Below are 19,117 nucleotides of genomic sequence, written 5' to 3'. Positions count from 1 at the left end.
TCTCGTCCTGATCTTCATGGCCTTGCCCCCTCCTACCTCTCCGACCTGCTAACCCCTTATCAACCTGTCCACTCTGTCTACTCAGCAGACTCCAGCCTGCTCCATGCCCCCCACCCGGCCCATTCCACCATCAGCAGTTACGCCTTCATCCTCTCTGCCCCCACCTCTGGAACTCCATCCCTTCACCTCACTCCCTTCCTTGCCTCCTTCAAGGCATGCCTCAGGATGCTCCTCTTTGACCGTGTCTTCGGCCATCCTCCTACCCTCTCTGCCCTCCACCCTCCCTGATCCCAACCACCCCACGTGAGTCCTAATCCTTGACTGTTCAGTTCTTTGGGACGTCCTCCCGATGTGAAAGGCGCTTTACAAATATAATTTTGTATTATATGGTGTATAAAGTGATAACTGATATTTTTGTTACAATTTTGTAAATACTGTGAGAAGCTGTCACGGCAAAAAGATAAACTTTCAATTTAAGAACGTAAGAACTAGGAGCAGGAGTAGGCCATTCGGCCCCTCGAGTCTGTCCCGCCATTCGATAAGATCATGGCTGATCTTCTGACCTAACTCTAATTACCTGCCCTATCCCCATATCCCCTAATTCATCTATTTTTAAAAAATCTATCAGTCTATTTCAAGATGACTGTACAGTTAGTAGTAAGAAGTAGATTTTAAACACAACAAAATGAGAAATATTGTTAACACAGGGTTCAACCACTATATAAACTTATTTCAGGAAGGCCTCAAAATTTGTTCACATGGAAATACTGTAAATTAAGGATTTATAAATGGTAAATAAATGGGCCAACAAATATACCCCAATTATCTGTACAATAAGAACATACCTTAAAAAAGGAATTAATAGCTGCAGTTGCTTCACTTCTTAATCTAAGGAGTGAACTGAAGACATTTGTTTTGCATCGAAGATGAGGAAATTGTCTTAGGTATTCCAGTGAATGTCTGTCTTTGATCTTAAATGGGAAGCTCTATTGTTCCATAAAATACATGCAAAATAGTAAAATAAGTAAAGTTTCCCAATCATATTTGAATCCACAATGTAAATAAAGTTCATAGGGAGAATATATTCACCTCATAATACAATAATCTATAAATTTCCCAGCATAAAGAAAATGATTACTGAATAAACTTTCCTAAATGGGAATAAGTTTCCCAACTCCCTGCACAAACATGTTAAAAGGCAGCATAGTAATTGTCAACAGAAAGAATCGAAGTACAAAGTCCATTTTAACGTTCTTCCCTTTAAGGTTTTCTTATAAAATGCATAATCCCCATTTGAAAGAAGATAAATGTCATGCCTTAGAAACATGCCAATGTCACTCTATACTAGCTACAAGTTATGACTGATGAAAATACTTTGCTGAACTTTTCTTACCGTCTTTTTCAAAAACAAACTGACCTAAAGCTTATATCTGAACTTTAATACAATCACACATACCACTGGATTGCATGATCCAACTAATGTGATTTTATTAGCTTGTAGTTCCACATTCTGTTTCTGGTGGGGACTTGGCACTAATTTCCCCCAAACTTCAACCGCACTGCCGAAGGTTATATCTCTGTGAAAAAAATGCAATGAGACTATATGCAACAAAACAAAACATATTGTATTAAAAGCACAACAATTGGGATTTTTTTTGTAGTTAGTTAATTGAGGAGCTTTTTGAAATCTACATTTATTTGGATTATTTTCTACAGGCATACTATGTATACAACTTTGAACATTTCCCGTTCTATTTTATAAATAACAATATGCATTTGTGTTGTGGCCATCATGCAGGGTAGCGTCCCAGAGCACTTGACTGTGGTGAACCACGATTAATACTGCCAGTTACTGATTTTCTGAATTTTAAACTTTATATCCTCACTCTCTTCCACTTGGCTCTGTGAGTCTATTCATTCTCACTCAGCTCGAATGGCTTCCCATTTCCAACGCATCAAATTCAAGATCTTCATCCTCGCCCCATCCATGGTCTAGTCCCACCCTACCTCTGTAACCTCTACCTAGCTGCTCTCTCCACTTAACTATGGAAGATTGTTTCATGTCCCCGCTTGATCCATCCTACTTAAGGCAAGTTTAAGGGCAATTCTCCCCACACCATTCTCTCTGGAACTCCATCCCGGACTTCCTCTGCATCATCTGCTTTTCAAGTTTAAGGGCCATTCTCCCCACACCATTCTCTGAACTCCATCCCAGACTTCCTCTGCCTCACTCCCTTCTCAAATTTAAGGGCAATTCTCCCCACACCATTCTCTCTGGAACTCCATTCCGGACTTCATCTGCCTCACCCCCTTTTCCTCCCATCTTTAAAGCCCATGATAAAAATAATAATCATCCTTGGATTTGATATAGCGCGTTTCACGGCTTCTAGACGTCTCAAAGTGCTTCACAGAATATACTGTAAAGTGAATTGACTGTATTTTTGTGGGGGAAACGTGGCAGCCAAATTGTGCACAGCAGTGTCTCACAAAAAGATAAAAGTTTTGACTGCGCTTTCATTCATCTTTTGAACCCCTCTCCAACATGTTTATAAGTGCCCAGTCAGCTGTGTGAAGTTCTTTGAGGCATCTTCCTGATATGATAGGCACTATATGAACCTAAATTGTTTTGTTCAAATCAACATTGTTGCATTATCTCTAATTCCAGCTCATTCTCTATTAGAAATTCAAGAATGCAGAGCCCTCCTTTACATCCTTTGGTCTTCCCTTTCAATCGAAAGACATCTAACCACTTCATGATCTCGTATATCCCTGCTACTATTTTGAATCTTAATGACATATTACACCATGGATCTACCGAGCAGTGCTTAGGCAATCGTTTTTGGGAGGCCAAACGTTTCTGTTTATTTACACAGAAAACAAAATTTCCATATGTCAGCTCGTCTCAATACAGTGTCATCTTAGCTCAGTCAGTAGGACTCTTGCCTCTGGGTCAAACTAAAAGTTGAATAAAGGTGCACATATATATCATATTTAAAATGTACAACAGATAATACAAAAAGTATTTTAGAAAGCATATGACATAAATCAGTCCAACATTAAAACATGTAGTTTAAATTGTAAAATAAGAATTTGAACCAAATATTGAAGCACTGAAGGTCAAAGGTGCTGTCTAAGATGCTAAACGGAGGCCCCATCTGCCTATTTAGGTGGACGTTAGACTTACAGCTCTAGTCGAAACGAAAAGGGAGTTTCTCCCCAGGTTCTGGCCAACATCCCCTCAAATAACATTGATTATTTAATCATTGTGGAGTCCTGTAGCTCAGTGGTTAGAGCACTCGCCTTTCAAGTGAGACGCCGAGGGTCAATTTCAGGAAGCGCGAAACCTTGGGCAAGTTTCCTTACTCCACACGCCTAATAATAATCCCTCCAAAAACAATAATAAATTGGTCATTTTCAATCCACGACTGTTTGTGGGACACTGCTGTGCACAATTGGCTGCCGCGTTTTGCTCACAAATATACAGTCAATTCACTTTACAGTGTGTTCTGTGAAGCGCTTTGGGATGTCCTCCCGACGTGAAAAGCGCTATACCAAATGCAAGGATTATTATTATATTCTGTGAAGCGCTTTGAGATGTCTAGAAGATGTGAAAAGCGTTGTATCAAATGCAAGGGTTATTATAATTATTATTTCTGTTTGTGGGACACAGCCGTGTGCAAATTGGCTGCTGTGTTTACCTACAAGTCACTATACTTAACTGTACATCTGTGAAGCACTTTGGTACATCATCCTGACACGACAAGCACTAACCCAAATGTAAGAATTATTGTTATGGGATCTCTAATATCCACCTGAACAGGCAGATGAGACTTTGGTTTAACTATTCATGCAAAGGACACCGCCTCTTTCGCCCACACAATATAATCTATTCACTTTACAGTCTATTCTATGAAGCTCTTTGAGACGTCTTGAACAACAACAACTTGGATTTATAAAGTGCCCTCCATGCTGGACGGCGTCTCAGAGCGCTTTACAGTAATGGATCCCGGGACCGAGCCAGGGGGAGGGGGAGGAAGGTGACCAAAGGCACGGTCGAAAAGAAAAGTCTTCAGTGGAGACCTGAAAATGGGGAGTGTGTGCGGCGAAGGGAGTGAGGAAGGCAGCTACAGAGCCTCGGGGCATAGTGGCTGAAGGCACGGCCGCCGAGGGTGGAGCGGAGGACTCGGAGGAGGCCAGACCTGGAGGAACAAAGGCAACGGGTACTGTTTTGAGGAGAGAGGTCAGAGAGGTAGAGGTTGCAGAGGAGTGCAGGGACTTGAATACAAGGGTGAGGATCTTGAAATCGATCCTCTCTGGGATAGGCAGCAGTGCAGTCTGGCAAGGATCGGGGTGATCGGGGAGCGGAGTTTCGTGAATTTTTGAAGACTTGATAAGGCACTATATCAAATGTAAGGATTATTATTAGTATTACTTCTAACAATGCAGCACTTCCCCAGCACTGTACTGAGTGAGCTCAAAGTCCTGATTTGGGGCTTGAATCCACAACCTTCTGACTCCAAGACAACTATATTACCAATTGAACCAATATCTGCTGAGACAAAGTATTTCCTCACCTGGATCCTAAATGAGGGTCTGCAACTATTTGAAGGCTTTGTAATGAACTTCCATCATTAACATGGAAAAATGTAATTTCCTTCTGTGTACGAACAGACCGCACCCAGCCCTAAAGGTAAAATGACAATGTTAAACATGAAGAAACATTCTGAGGCAACAAAATTGGGAAAAGTTTGTATTTAATCTAAACAAACACCCAAAAAAGATGCATTAATAATATTTTTTGTAATGAATACATTCTATGAAACATTCTAATTAGGCTCCCCCAATGATTCAGCAAGTTTATCCGGTGAGTGCTAACGTTCACACACAAATCATGTTTTTGGCTTAGGTATCAGAGAATGCCCAGCACTGAACCCCATCAACTATACCCCAACTGAAAATGGAATCCAATACCCTGAGAAGAAGGGGAGGGTGAAAACTGGCAAGCAAGCATTCATTCTAGATATCATTTACAAAAATGTTATAACTATTCTGAAGAAAATGTGACTGTCATTTTAACTGCACAATTAGTGCTTCACATTAACTGAGAGGCATCCAATCAACAATCCTTGCATTTGATATAGCACTTTTCACGTCTTCTAGACGTCTCAAAGCGTTTCACAGAATATACCGTAAAGTGAATTGACTGTATATTTATGACCGAAACCTGGCAGCCAATTGTCCACAGCAGTGTTCCACAAACAGTCGTGGATTGAGTGACCAAATTATAATTGTTTGTTTAAGGACTATCATCCATGGAAAAGCGATCCGTCAATCGACTAACAACCGGGTTCTTAGTTACTGTTAGGTAAACAAAGGGGTGCAGAGTAAGGAAACTTATCCAACATTTCGCCCTGCCTCCCATCTTCATTATTGCTGTAGTGCCTTTCCTGTTTTCTTACCAAAAAGTATATTGAACATGTGATTTTGAACCTGATGAAATCTCAAACTACTGGCCCATCTCCAACCTCTCTTTCCAAGGTCCTGGAACAAGTTATTGCTTCCCAGACTTGCTCCTTCCTCTCCCATCACTCCCTTCACGAACCCCTCCAATCAGGTCTCTGTGCGGCTCATAGACAGAAAAGGCTTTAGTCAAAGTGACAAACGGCATTCTTTTCATCCTCGACCAGGGCTCCCTCTGCCTCCTTGTCCTCCTTGATCTCTCTGCTGCGTTCGATACCGTTTATCAATGTATCCTCCTCCACCGCGTCTCCTCTCACCTCAACCTTCATGGTTCTATCCTTGAATGGTTCAGATCCTGACCCCCAATTTGGGTCCGAAACACTGACTGTCCAGCCTTGGGACAACCTCCCGACGTGAAAGGTGCAATACAAATGTAATTTTCTTGTTACCCAGAATATTGACTCTTGGGGCCAATGTTGATTCTGGTGCACAATAATTGCCTCGCAATTTCCTCTTTTTGATCATTGGAAGGATTACAAGTTCTGTCAGTTTCAACTCACTTCGTTTCACAGAACCATAGGACAAACTACACACAATTCAGGACTGACAATCTAATTTCTAAAACTACAAAGATAGCTGATGTGAGAAAAAGACAAATCATATTAGTGAAGAGATTGCTCTTCTGAAGTTGAACACATTGAATTATAATGGAGGCTGCTCCATTCTGCACCTGCTTTATGATAACAGCGAATGTAATAAGAGAATCAATTCCACTTTGTTATCGGCCATTATAAGTTATCTTTCTTAATTGCAAAGACATTCATTGTAGAAAGATTTCAGTAACCCACAACCGATCAAATTATCCGATCAGCAAATATCACAATAAAATGACAATAAAATTAGTAATTACTTTAAAGTTACAAATTAAATATTTTAATACTGTATTTGTACAGTGATAGATAATTTACATCTGACCCATTTGGTAAAAAAAAATTAAATTCCTCCTAACTTCCACATAAGTATTCTACATCTGTTATTGTTAAAATTAAAAACTGTAATGCTTAGGTTCTCTCCCTTTCCACTTCCCGAAATAGCCAAACAACAGTTAAACAGATGTGAGAAGCCACGACTGAAGACAGAACATATTTTCTCCACTGACATCTGCGATTAATTTATTATTAATAATAATGGTACAGTTTTAAAGGGGGTTCAGGAGCAGAGAGACATGGAGGTTCATATACAAAAGAGGATTTTTTAAAAAAAAGTTTACACAGAGTTGTTAAGGCTGTAATGCACTGGCTGAAAGGGTGGTGGAAACAGACTATATAACAACAGTTCAATAACAACTTTCAAAAGGGAATTGGATAGGTCCTTGAAAAGGAAAGATTTGCAAGGATATGGGAAAAAAGCGGGGGAGTGGGACTAGTTGGGTAGCTCTTCCAAAGAACCAGCAGAGGCATGATGGGCCGAATGGCCTCCTTTGTGCTGCAATATACCACAACAATAATAATTGGTTACTGGTTAGAGCTCTTGCCTCTCAAGCGAGACTTGGGTTCGATTCCCGGAGGGCAAAACCTTGGGCACGTTTCCTTACTCCACACGCCTAATCATAATCCTTCAAGAAAAAAAACAATAATAAATACGTCACTTCAATCCATGGCTGTTTGTGGAACACTGCTGTGTGCAATTGGCTACCGCATTTTGCCCACAAATATACAGTCAATTCACTTTACAGTTTATTCTGTGAAGCGCTTTGAGACATCCAGAAGATGTGAAAAGCGCGATATCAATGCAAGGATTATTATTATTAATAATCCTTTCATTTGACATAGTACCTTATCAAATCTTCGAGACGTCTCAAAGCGCTTCATAGAATGTACTGCAAAGTGAGTGGACCGTATATTCTGTGGGCGAAACGCGGCAGCCAATTGCACACAGCAGTGTTCCACAAACAGTCGTGGATTGCGTGACCAAAGACAAAATGGTGTCACAACCAGGGCAAGAGCAGGTGAAATTTCAGGCTACGGTGGCCAGGCAGAGAGGCAAAAGGTTATTTACTTATTCATGAATAAGGGAATAAAAAAACAAATCCAGCAACTTCACTTACAGTACTGAAAAAGTTACAGACAGACAATCAACAAAAATTAGTTTCCTTTACTTGCTAAACTGGTAACCACCCAACCAGTTATGTCCATCGAAAAACGGTCCCAATAATTCTTCATAAATGGAATGCCTTGTTCTATCAGCACTTAACGAAGTGCTGCTGGTCGTAAGACTGACTATGATTCTATAATAAATAATCTTTGGATTTGGCATAGTGCCTTTCACATTAGGAGGAAGCGACAAAGCCCCTCACAGGATACATTGTAAATTAAGTGTAAATTTACCTTGTGGAAACAACTCAATTTTGAACAGTTCTATCAGGTCCACTTTTAACCAATTACTGGAGCTTTTCATGCCTGCAACTTTATTATAACCAGCACAATCTAAGATCATAGCTCCAAAAGAATCCATAGGTTTATCCTCATCAGATGTACTTTGACATTACTGTGCTACTGGATTGCCTCTAATAATAATCTTTGCAGTTGATGCAGCACCTTATCATGTTGTTTAAGACATCTCAAAGAGCTTCCCAGAATATAACTGTAAATATACTGAATATACTGACAGCCATGTCAGCCTCCACGGCTGCACTCTCAACCTCACTAAGACAGTCAGGAACCTGGGTATCTTGTTTGACCCTGAACTGTCTTTTCTCCCCCACATCCGTGCCATGACCGGCACTGCCTACCACCACCTCCGCAACATTGCCAGACTCCGCCACTGCCTCACCCCTCAGGCTGCCGAAACCCTCACCCATGCATTCGTCGCCTCAAGGTTTGATTACGGGAACTTCCTCCTCATCAGCCTTTTCATCCATGGCCTTGCCCCCTCCTACCTCTCTGACCTGCTGATTCCCTACTAACCTGCCCACTCCCTCCGTTCATCGGGCTCCGGCCTGCTCTATATCTCCTGCCCGACCCGTCCTACCATCGGTGGTCGGCCTTTCAACCTCTCTGCCCCCACACTCTGGAACTCCATCCCACGGTCCCTTTGCCTCACTTCCTCCCTTGCCTTCTTGAAAGCCAGTGTCAAGACCCTCCTCTTTGACCGTGCCTTTCGTCACCCTCCCACCTCTCTGCCTTCCCTCACCCCTACACCCCCCCTTCGCCATGCTCGGGCCTCGACATCTGACTGTTCAGTGCTTCGGAACGTCCTCCCGACGTGAAAGGCCTTCTACAAATGTAATTTTGTTGTTGTTATTGTGGAGTGACTGTATTTTGTGGGCAGATGGGACTTTGGTTTAACATCCGATCTGAAGGATGGTATCCCTGACAACGCAACACCCCCACAACTAGGGGCTTGAACCCACAACCTTCTGACTCAAAGGCTAAAGTGCGCCAGACCGACACACTGAATTGCTGATGGTTTTATGTTTGTGATTCTGTGTAAATCAAAGTTCAAGAGACAAAACAGAAGACATAGGGCACCACATGGTTGTATTTTAGCAGAATAGTTATTGTGGTACCAAATTAAAAAGTTGCAAATAATTGCATATCTTCCCTCAGCCTCAACTGTACTCATATTCAATTTTATCAGTTCTGGGTAACGTAACGTGTTAGCTGTTTCTCAAAATGAACAAGAACAACAACAAATTACATTTGGATAGCATACGTTTCGCTCACAAAATATACAGTCAATTCACTTGGGGCTGTGTGTGTGTGGGGGGCTGTTTGTGTGTATGTGTGTGGGGGGGGCTGTGTGTGTGTGGGGGGCTGTGTGTGTGTGTGGTGTGTGTGGTGGGGGCAGTGTGTGTGGGGGGGGGCTGTGTGTGTGTGGGGGGCTGTGTGTGTGGGGGGGCTGTGTGTGTGTGTGGGGGGGGGGGCTGTGTGTGTGGGGGCTGTGTGTGTGTGGGGGGGCTGTGTGTGTGGGGGGGGCTGTGTGTGTGTGGGGGGGCTGTGTGTGTGTGGGGGGCTGTGTGTGTGTGGGGGCTGTGTGTGTGTGGGGGGGCTGTGTGTGTGTGTGGGGGGGGCTGTGTGTGTGTGGGGGGGCTGTGGGGGCTGTGTGTGTGGGGGGGGCTGTGTGTGTGTGTGGGGGGGGGGGCTGTGTGTGTGTGGGGCTGTGTGTGTGTGGGGGGCTGTGTGTGGTGTGTGGGGGGGGGCTGTGTGTGTGTGTGTGGGGGGGCTGTGTGTGTGTGTGGGGGGGCTGTGTGTGTGTGTGTGGGGCTGTGTGTGTGTGGGGGGGGCTGTGTGTGTGTGTGTGTGGGGCTGTGTGTGTGTGTGTGGGGCTGTGTGTGTGTGTGTGTGTGTGGGCTGTGTGTGTGTGTGTGGGGGGGGCTGTGTGTGTGTGTGGGGGGGGGGCTGTGTGTGTGTGTGTGGGGGGGGGCTGTGTGTGTGGGGCTGTGTGTGTGTGGGGCTGTGTGTGTGTGGGGCTGTGTGTGGGGGGGGGGGGCTGTGTGTGTGTGGGGGCTGTGTGTGTGTGGGGCTGTGTGTGGGGGGGGGGCTGTGTGTGTGTGGGGCTGTGTGTGTGTGTGGTGGGGGGTGTGGGGGCTGTGTGTGTGAGGCTGTGTGTGTGTGTGTGTGGGGCTGTGTGTGTGTGGGGCTGTGTGTGTGTGTGTGGGGGGGGGCTGTGTGTGTGTGTGTGTGTGGGGCTGTGTGTGTGGGGCTGTGTGTGTGTGTGGGGCTGTGTGTGGGGGGGGGGGCTGTGTGTGTGTGTGTGGGGCTGTGTGTGGGGCTGCACGTGTGTGTGGGGCTGTGTGTGTGTGTGTGGGGCTGTGTGTGTGTGTGTGTGTGTGGGGCTGTGTGTGTGTGTGTGTGTGTGTGTGTGTGTGTGGGGCTGTGTGTGTGTGTGGGGCTGTGTGTGTGTGTGTGGGGCTGTGTGTGTGTGTGTGTGGGGCTGTGTGTGTGTGTGGGGCTGTGTGTGTGGTGTGTGTGTGGGGCTGTGTGTGTGTGTGTGGGGCTGTGTGTGTGTGTGGGGCTGTGTGTGTGTGTGTGTGTGTGGGGGGGGGGGGGGGGCTGTGTGTGTGTGTGTGTGGGGGCTGTGTGTGGGGTGTGGTGGGGGGGGGGGGGGGGGGGGGGGGGGTGAGTGTTGGGGGGAGCGGGTTGGCGGCTGTGAGCCGGGCCTCCTCAGTCCCTCCCTCCCTCCGGGGAAGTTTACCTGCAGCCGCACCGCCTCCTCTCCCGCCCCGCGGCTCAGCGCCTCGCTGACCCTCACCAGCGGCCTGGCCGTGGGGCCGCCGCTGCAGGACCTGATGAACCGGGTCACCCGAGCGCTGGGCCTCAGGCTCCGGCCACACAGACACAGCATCTCCCGCTGCCCCCCGCGCGCGGCAGCCCAGCGCGCATGCGGAGTGGCCAGGCGAGCCGCGCATGCGGAGTGGCCAGGCGAGCTGCGCATGCGGAGTGGCCAGGCGAGCCGCGCATGCGGAGTGGCCAGGCGAGCCGCGCATGCGCCCTTTCTGGGCCGCTTGGCCCTGGGAATTGCGCATGCGTACACGCATTTTCCCCAGGCAGGCATGTCTCTCCCCCCCCCCCTCACCCCCCAACCCCCCCATCCTTGCCCAGCAAGTGCAACCTCCTACTATGTTTAGTTTAATCATTATTATTTTTTTAAAAAAATCTGCGCAATTTGCTACCGCATTTGTTTCATCCAAATAATATATACTTTACAGTAATATTCTGTGAAGCGCTTTGAGACGGCTCAACAAAATGAGAAGGCGTTATATCAAATGCAAGGATTATTATTTTTATTGCTACCGTCTTGGGAAAGGAACCGTGCAAGTAGGGTGCAGAAGATTAAGAAAGCGTGCAATGAGAAAATGCCACTCAGTGTAATAATACAAATTTGTATTTGTGTTGTGCTTTTCACAACGTGAGGATATTGTGCCCATGAAGCTCATTCCCACCCTTGTTCCCGCAGAATCACTATCTGGATTTTCCTCACGATAATAACTCTTGCATTTATAGAATCAAAGAATATTACAGCACAGAAGAAGGCCATTTGGCCCATCGTGCTCTCTTTGGATGAGCTACTCAATCAGTCCCACTCAGCTCTTTCCCGACATCCTTGCAAATCTTTCCTTTTCAAGTACCTATCCAATTCCCTTTTAAAAATTGTTATTGAATCTGTTTCCACCACCCTTTCAGGCAGGTTATTCCAGACCGTAACAACTCTCTATGGAAACAAAATTCTCGTAATCTCCCCTCTGGTTCTTTGGCCAATTATCTTGAATCTATGTCCCCTTGGGGGAGGGTGTGTGTGCGGGTGTATGTGCGTGTGTGTGTGTGTGGGGGCGCATGTGTGTGGGCGTGCATTTGATATAGCAACTTATGACCTCGAGATGTCTCAAAGCAGGTCACAGTAAAGTGCAGTGAATGTGTGCCAATTTTGTGCACAGCAAGGTCCCAAAAGCCGCCATAGAATGACTGACCAATCTATTTGGTGGATTCTTGGCCAGAACACCAGTAGGAATTCCTTTCTCTTCTTGTACAGTGACATAGGATCTTTAAGTCCTGTAGCTCAGTGGTTAGAGCACTCGCTCACAAGCGAAAGACCTGGGTTCAATTCCCGGCAGGACGAAACCTTGGGCAAGTTTTCTTACTCCACACGCCTGATAATAATTCCTCAAGAAAATAAACAATAATAAATTGGTCACTTCAATCCATGACTGTTTGTGAGACACTGCTGTGTGCAACTGGCTGCTGCGTTTCGTCCACAAAAATACAGTCAATTCACTTTACAATATATTCTGTGAAGCGCTTTGAGATGTCTAGAAGTTGTGAAAAGCGTTATATCAAATGTAAGGATTATCAATATAACGTCTATCTGAAAGGGTAGATGGGACCTTGATTTAACATCTCATCTGAACATCTCCAACAACGGAGTGTCAGATTAGACTATGGGTTCAAAGACCTCATGTGGGTCTTGAAATTGTAGCTTTCTGAGTGCTACCAGCTGAGCTAGGCTGACACTTTAGGGTCAACTGGCTGGCATTTTAGAGAGATTGGGGGTACAAAGGAACTTTATTGCAATTCTCAAGTGTCCTGGAATCTTCAAAGCATACCTTTTGAAGATAATTTTTAATGAAAAACCCAGTATCTTAGATTTGAATAAATATAATATCTAAGAACTAGTTCAATTGTTCAGCAGCAGACAATATTGTTGGAATGATCAATGTAATATACTGGGAAAAAAAACTCCTGATTAGATTGTATAAAACACAGATTAATGAGCACCTTTAAGAATAAATAACTTAAATGATTGGAGTTTAAATTTGAAAACAGTTTAGAGGTATTTTGGGTGTTTGCTTTGATCAGTGAGATAAGGCCAGGCTGTCTGCCCATTGTCACCCACCCTGTTCACTTTATGGCTGTTTACCATGCACCAATTGGGTGCCACATTTGCCTAAAAAATACACTGTCACTACACTCTGCAATAAATCCTATGAATGAATCTTCAACAATTTGAAAGGTGCAATATTCAATGCCAGTATTATTATCTTCCATTCCCTTTTGATTTCAGTTCAGATACAATTAATGGAGTCTAACATGAGGCATTTCTAAACAGGATTTCTTAATAAAGAATCCCATTAAAATTTCCATTGACCTGCAGGAGTTCCACTCGGAAGAAGTTCAAATTGGAGCTGAGTTGAATGTAACATATTTCAGTTACCAGCAGAAGTTCTCATTTGAGTGGCTCGAATTACGGAAACCAGCAATTAAGACAGAATTTAAGGATATTCCAAAATTTTGCAAGATCTTAAACTTTAAAACAATTGCCTCAAGACTAAGACCATTAAAGAATTTTGGATTTCAGTCTCTTTACATTTACACCACCATTTCTCACCATCCTTCTCTGTCTACAAATTGTCACTGCCAAAATATTACTGAATTTATGAGAATTATTAAAACTTAATGTTTGTCTACAAATATACAATATACAGAAAAAATCAATGAAATCCTTTGGAACATTTATATGTTACAAGGTGCTATAATATTTTGGTCTGACAAGTGTCTGACAAGTGCAAAACACATCACCAATGCTTAAACATATCACCAATGATTCCTAGAATTCCACATATTACACCACCTATTCCTTCTATCTGGAATAGATTGGTCGCCCACAAATATACAGTCAATTCACTTTACAGTGTGTTCTGTGAAGCGCTTTGGGACGTCCTCCCGACGTGAAAAGCGCTATATCAAATGCAAGGATTATTATTATTATTATTATTGAGTACGCTCCCTAGATGGATCCACCCTACTTCCTCAGGAGGGTGTTAGGAACAGATTGATAAGAGCCAGAGCTTGGAAACCTCAGAGTGTGTGTCACGGTACTGCTTGAATTTAACCATTTAAAAGCTCATAGTTTGCCATTGAAAATACTGTCTGGCAAGCTTCCTGCTGCTTATCCAGCTAGGACGTAGCCCTTGTGAGGATTTAGCTTGCAGGGCTAACAAGTGTAGATTGGAAAGAATCCCTGCCCCTAGTACTTTCTGCCCCTCTAAGTCCTGCCATTTAACCAGACTCGATGTGCTGTCATCAACTTTGTCCTGAAGCACAGTGGAACCAAATGGCTCAGTAACCGAACTATTCATGGAGTCCTGTAGCTCAGTGGTTAGAGCACTCGTCTCGCAAGCGAGAGACCTGTGTTCGATACCTGAGCAGGGCGAAATGTTGGGCAAGTTTCCTTACTCCACATGCCTCTGTTTACCTAGCAGTAAGTAGGAACCCGGTTGTTAGTCGATTGGTCCACACACACACACAGCCCCACACACACACACACACACACAGCCCACACACACAGCCCCACACACACACACACACAGCCCACACACACACACACACACAGCCCCACACACACACACACACACAGCCCCACACACACACACACACACACAGCCCACACACACACACACACACACACAGCCCCACACACACACACACACAGCCCCCCACACACACACACACACAGCCCCACACACACACACACACACACCCCCACACACACACACACACAGCCCCCACACCCCCCCCCACACACACACACACACACACACAGCCCCACACACACACACACACAGCCCCCCCCCACACACACACACCCCACACACACACACACACACACAGCCCCACACACACAGCCCCCCACACACACACACCCCCCCCCCCACACACACACACACACAGCCCACACACACACACACACACAGCCCTGACACACACACACACACACACACAGCCCCACACACACACACACACACAGCCCCACACACACACACACACACACACCCCACACACACACACACACACAGCCCCACACACACACACACACAGCCCCACACACACACACACACACACACAGCCCACACACACACACACACACACACACAGCCCTGACACACACACACACACACACACACACAGCCCACACACACACACACAGCCCCACACACACACACACACACAGCCCCACACACACACAGCCCACACACACACACAGCCCACACACACACACCACCACACACACACACACACACACACACACACACACAGCCCCACACACACACACACACACACACACACAGCCCACACACACACACACACACACACACAGCCCCACACACACACAGCCCCACACACACACAGCCTCACACACACACACACACACACACACACAGCCCACACACACACACACAGCCCCACACACACACACACAGCCCCCCACACACACACACACACACACAGCCCCACACACACACACACACAGCCCCGACACACACACACACACACACAGCCCCACACACACACACACACACACAGCCCCACACACACACACACACACACAGCCCCACACACACACACAGCCACACACACACACACAGCCGTCACACACACACATAGACCCCCCCACACACACACACACAGCCCCACACCACACAAACACACACACAGCCCCACACACACACACACACAGCCCCACACACACACACACAGCCCCACACACACACACACAGCCCCACACACACACACACACACAGCCCCACACACACACACACACAGCCCCCACACACACACACACACAGCCCCCACACACACCACACAGCCCCACACACACACACACAGCCCCACACACACACACACACACACACAGCCCCACACACACACACACAGCCCCACACACACACACACAGCCCCACCACACACACACACACACACAGCCCACACACACACACATCCCAACACACACCCCAACACACACACACAGCCCCACACACACACACACACACAGCCCCACACACACACACACACACACAGCCCCACACACACACACACACACACAGCCCCACACACACACACACACACCCCACACACACACACACACAGCCCACACACACACACACACAGCCCCCCCACACACATACACACACACCCCCCCCACACACACACACAGCCCACACACACACACACACACACAGCCATCACACACACACACACACACAGCCATCACACACACACACACACACACACACAGCCCCACACACACCACACACAGCCCCACACACACACACACACAGCCCCCCCCCCACACACACACAGCCCACACACACACACACACAGCCCCACACACACACACACACAGCCCACACACACACACACACACACACACAGCCCCACACACACACACACACAGCCCCACACACACACACAGCCCCACACACACACACACACAGCCCACACACACACACACAGCCCCCCCCCCCCACACACACACACAGCCCCACACACACACACACACAGCCACACACACACACACACACCCACACACACACACACACCCACACACACACACACACAGCCCCACACACACACACACACAGCCCCACACACACACACACAGCCCCACACACACACACACAGCCCCACACACACACAGCCCCACACACACACACACACAGCCCCACACACACACACACACAGCCCCACACACACACACACACACAGCCCCACACACACACACACACAGCCCCACACACACACACACACACAGCCCCACACACACACACACAGCCTCACACACACACACACACACACACACCTCCCCCACACACACACACACACAGCCCCACACACACACACACAGCCCGACACACACACACACACACACAGCCCCGACACACACACACACACAGCCCAGACACACACACACACAGCCCCCCCCACACACACACACAGCCCCACACACACAACACACACACCCCACCACACACACACACACAGCCCCACACACACACACACACAGCCCACACACACACACAGCCCTGACACACACACACACACAGCCCCACACACACACACACAGCCCCACACACACACACAGCCCCACACACACAGCACAGCCCCACACACACACACACACAGCCCCACACACACAGCCCCACACACACACACACAGCCTCGACACACACACAGCCTAGACATACACACACAGCCCAGACACACACACACACACCCCAGACACACACACACACACAGCCCACACACACACACACACACACAGCCCCACACACACACACACACACAGCCCCACACACACACACACACACAGCCCCACACACACACACACACACAGCCCCACACACACACACACACAGCCCCACACACACACACACAGCCCCACACACACACCTCACACACACACAGCCCCCACACACACACACACAGCCCCACACACACACACACACCCCCACACACACACACACAGCCCACACACACACACCACCACACACACACCCCCCCCACACACACACACACACAGCCCCACACACACAGCCCCACACACACACACACACAGCCCCACACACACACACACACAGCCCCACACACACACACACACACAGCCCCACACACACACACACCCCCACACACACACACACACAGCCCCACACACACACACACACAGCCCTAACACACACTCACCCCCCCCCCACACACACACACAGCCCCACACACACACACACAGCCCCACACACACACACACACAGCCCCACACACACACACACACACACACACAGCCCCACACACACACACAGCACACAGGCCCACACACACACAGCCCCCCCACCACACACACACAGCCCCACACACACACACACAGCCCACACACACACACAGCCCCCCACACACACACACAGCCCACACACACACACACACACAGCCCCACACACACACACACACAGCCCCACACACACACACACAACACACACAACACACACAGCCCCACACACCACACACAGCCCCACACACACACACACACACACACAGCCCCACACACACACACACACACACACAGCCCCACACACACACACACACAGCCCCACACACACACACACACAGCCCACACACACACACACAGCCCCACACACACACACACAGCCCCACACACACCACAGCCCCACCACACACACACAGCCCCACACACACACACACACAGCCCCACACACACACACACAGCCCCACACACACACACACACAGCCCCACACACACACACCAGCCGCCAACCCGCTCCCCCCCCAACACTCACCCCCCCCCCCCCCCACACACACGCATTTTCTCCAGGCAAGCATGTCTCTCCCACCCCCCCTCACCCCCCTCCCCACCCATCCCTGCCCAGCAAGTGCAACCTCCTACTATGTTTAGTTTAATCATTATTATTTTTTTTAAAAAATCTGCGCAATTTGCTACCGCATTTGTTTCATCCAAATAATATATACTTTACAGTAATATTCTGTGAAGCGCTTTGAGACGGCTCAACAAAATGAGAAGGCGTTATATCAAATGCAAGGATTATTATTTTTATTGCTACCGTCTTGGGAAAGGAACCATGCAAGTAGGGTGCAGAAGATTAAGAAAGCGTGCAACGAGAAAATGCCACTCAGTGTAATAATACAAATTTGTATTTGTGTTGTGCTTTTCACAACGTGAGGATATTGTGCCCATGAAGCTCATTCCCACCCTTGTTCCCGCAGAATCACTATCTGGATTTTCCTCACGATAATAACTCTTGCATTTATAGAATCAAAGAATATTACAGCACAGAAGAAGGCCATTTGGCCCATCGTGCTCTCTTTGGATGAGCTACTCAATCAGTCCCACTCAGCTCTTTCCCGACATCCTTGCAAATCTTTCCTTTTCAAGTACCTATCCAATTCCCTTTTAAAAATTGTTATTGAATCTGTTTCCACCACCCTTTCAGGCAGGTTATTCCAGACCGTAACAACTCTCTATGGAAACAAAATTCTCGTAATCTCCCCTCTGGTTCTTTGGCCAATTATCTTGAATCTATGTCCCCTTGGGGGGAGGGTGTGTGTGCGGGTGTATGTGCGTGTGTGTGTGTGTGGGGGCGCATGTGTGTGGGCGTGCATTTGATATAGCAACTTATGACCTCGAGATGTCTCAAAGCAGGTCACAGTAAAGTGCAGTGAATGTGTGCCAATTTTGTGCACAGCAAGGTCCCAAAAGCCGCCATAGAATGACTGACCAATCTATTTGGTGGATTCTTGGCCAGAACACCAGTAGGAATTCCTTTCTCTTCTTGTACAGTGACATAGGATCTTTA

The 19,117-nt window shown here is 47.3% G+C and overlaps 1 protein-coding gene across 3 annotated transcripts in view; it reads right to left on the bottom strand.

Moving 5' to 3' along the window:
* nars2 (asparaginyl-tRNA synthetase 2, mitochondrial) overlaps nucleotides 1-10,842 on the bottom strand; it is a 39,550-nt gene extending 28,708 nt beyond the window's left edge. For all 3 annotated transcript variants that reach the window (XM_042334117.1, XM_042334119.1, XM_042334118.1), the window contains exons 1-4: nucleotides 10,657-10,842; nucleotides 4,575-4,684; nucleotides 1,457-1,577; nucleotides 846-986 (exon numbers count right to left, since the gene is read on the bottom strand). In XM_042334117.1, the coding sequence (XP_042190051.1) occupies nucleotides 846-986; nucleotides 1,457-1,577; nucleotides 4,575-4,684; nucleotides 10,657-10,806 (522 nt within the window). In that variant the 5' untranslated portion in view covers nucleotides 10,807-10,842. The remainder of the gene's footprint in view (nucleotides 1-845; nucleotides 987-1,456; nucleotides 1,578-4,574; nucleotides 4,685-10,656) is intronic.
* Between the last annotated feature and the right edge of the window lie 8,275 nt (nucleotides 10,843-19,117).

Source organism: Callorhinchus milii, unplaced genomic scaffold (genome assembly GCF_018977255.1).
Source record: "Callorhinchus milii isolate IMCB2004 unplaced genomic scaffold, IMCB_Cmil_1.0 Scaffold4, whole genome shotgun sequence".
Lineage (NCBI taxonomy): Eukaryota > Metazoa > Chordata > Chondrichthyes > Chimaeriformes > Callorhinchidae > Callorhinchus > Callorhinchus milii.
This window is presented reverse-complemented; position numbering and strand designations above follow the sequence as displayed.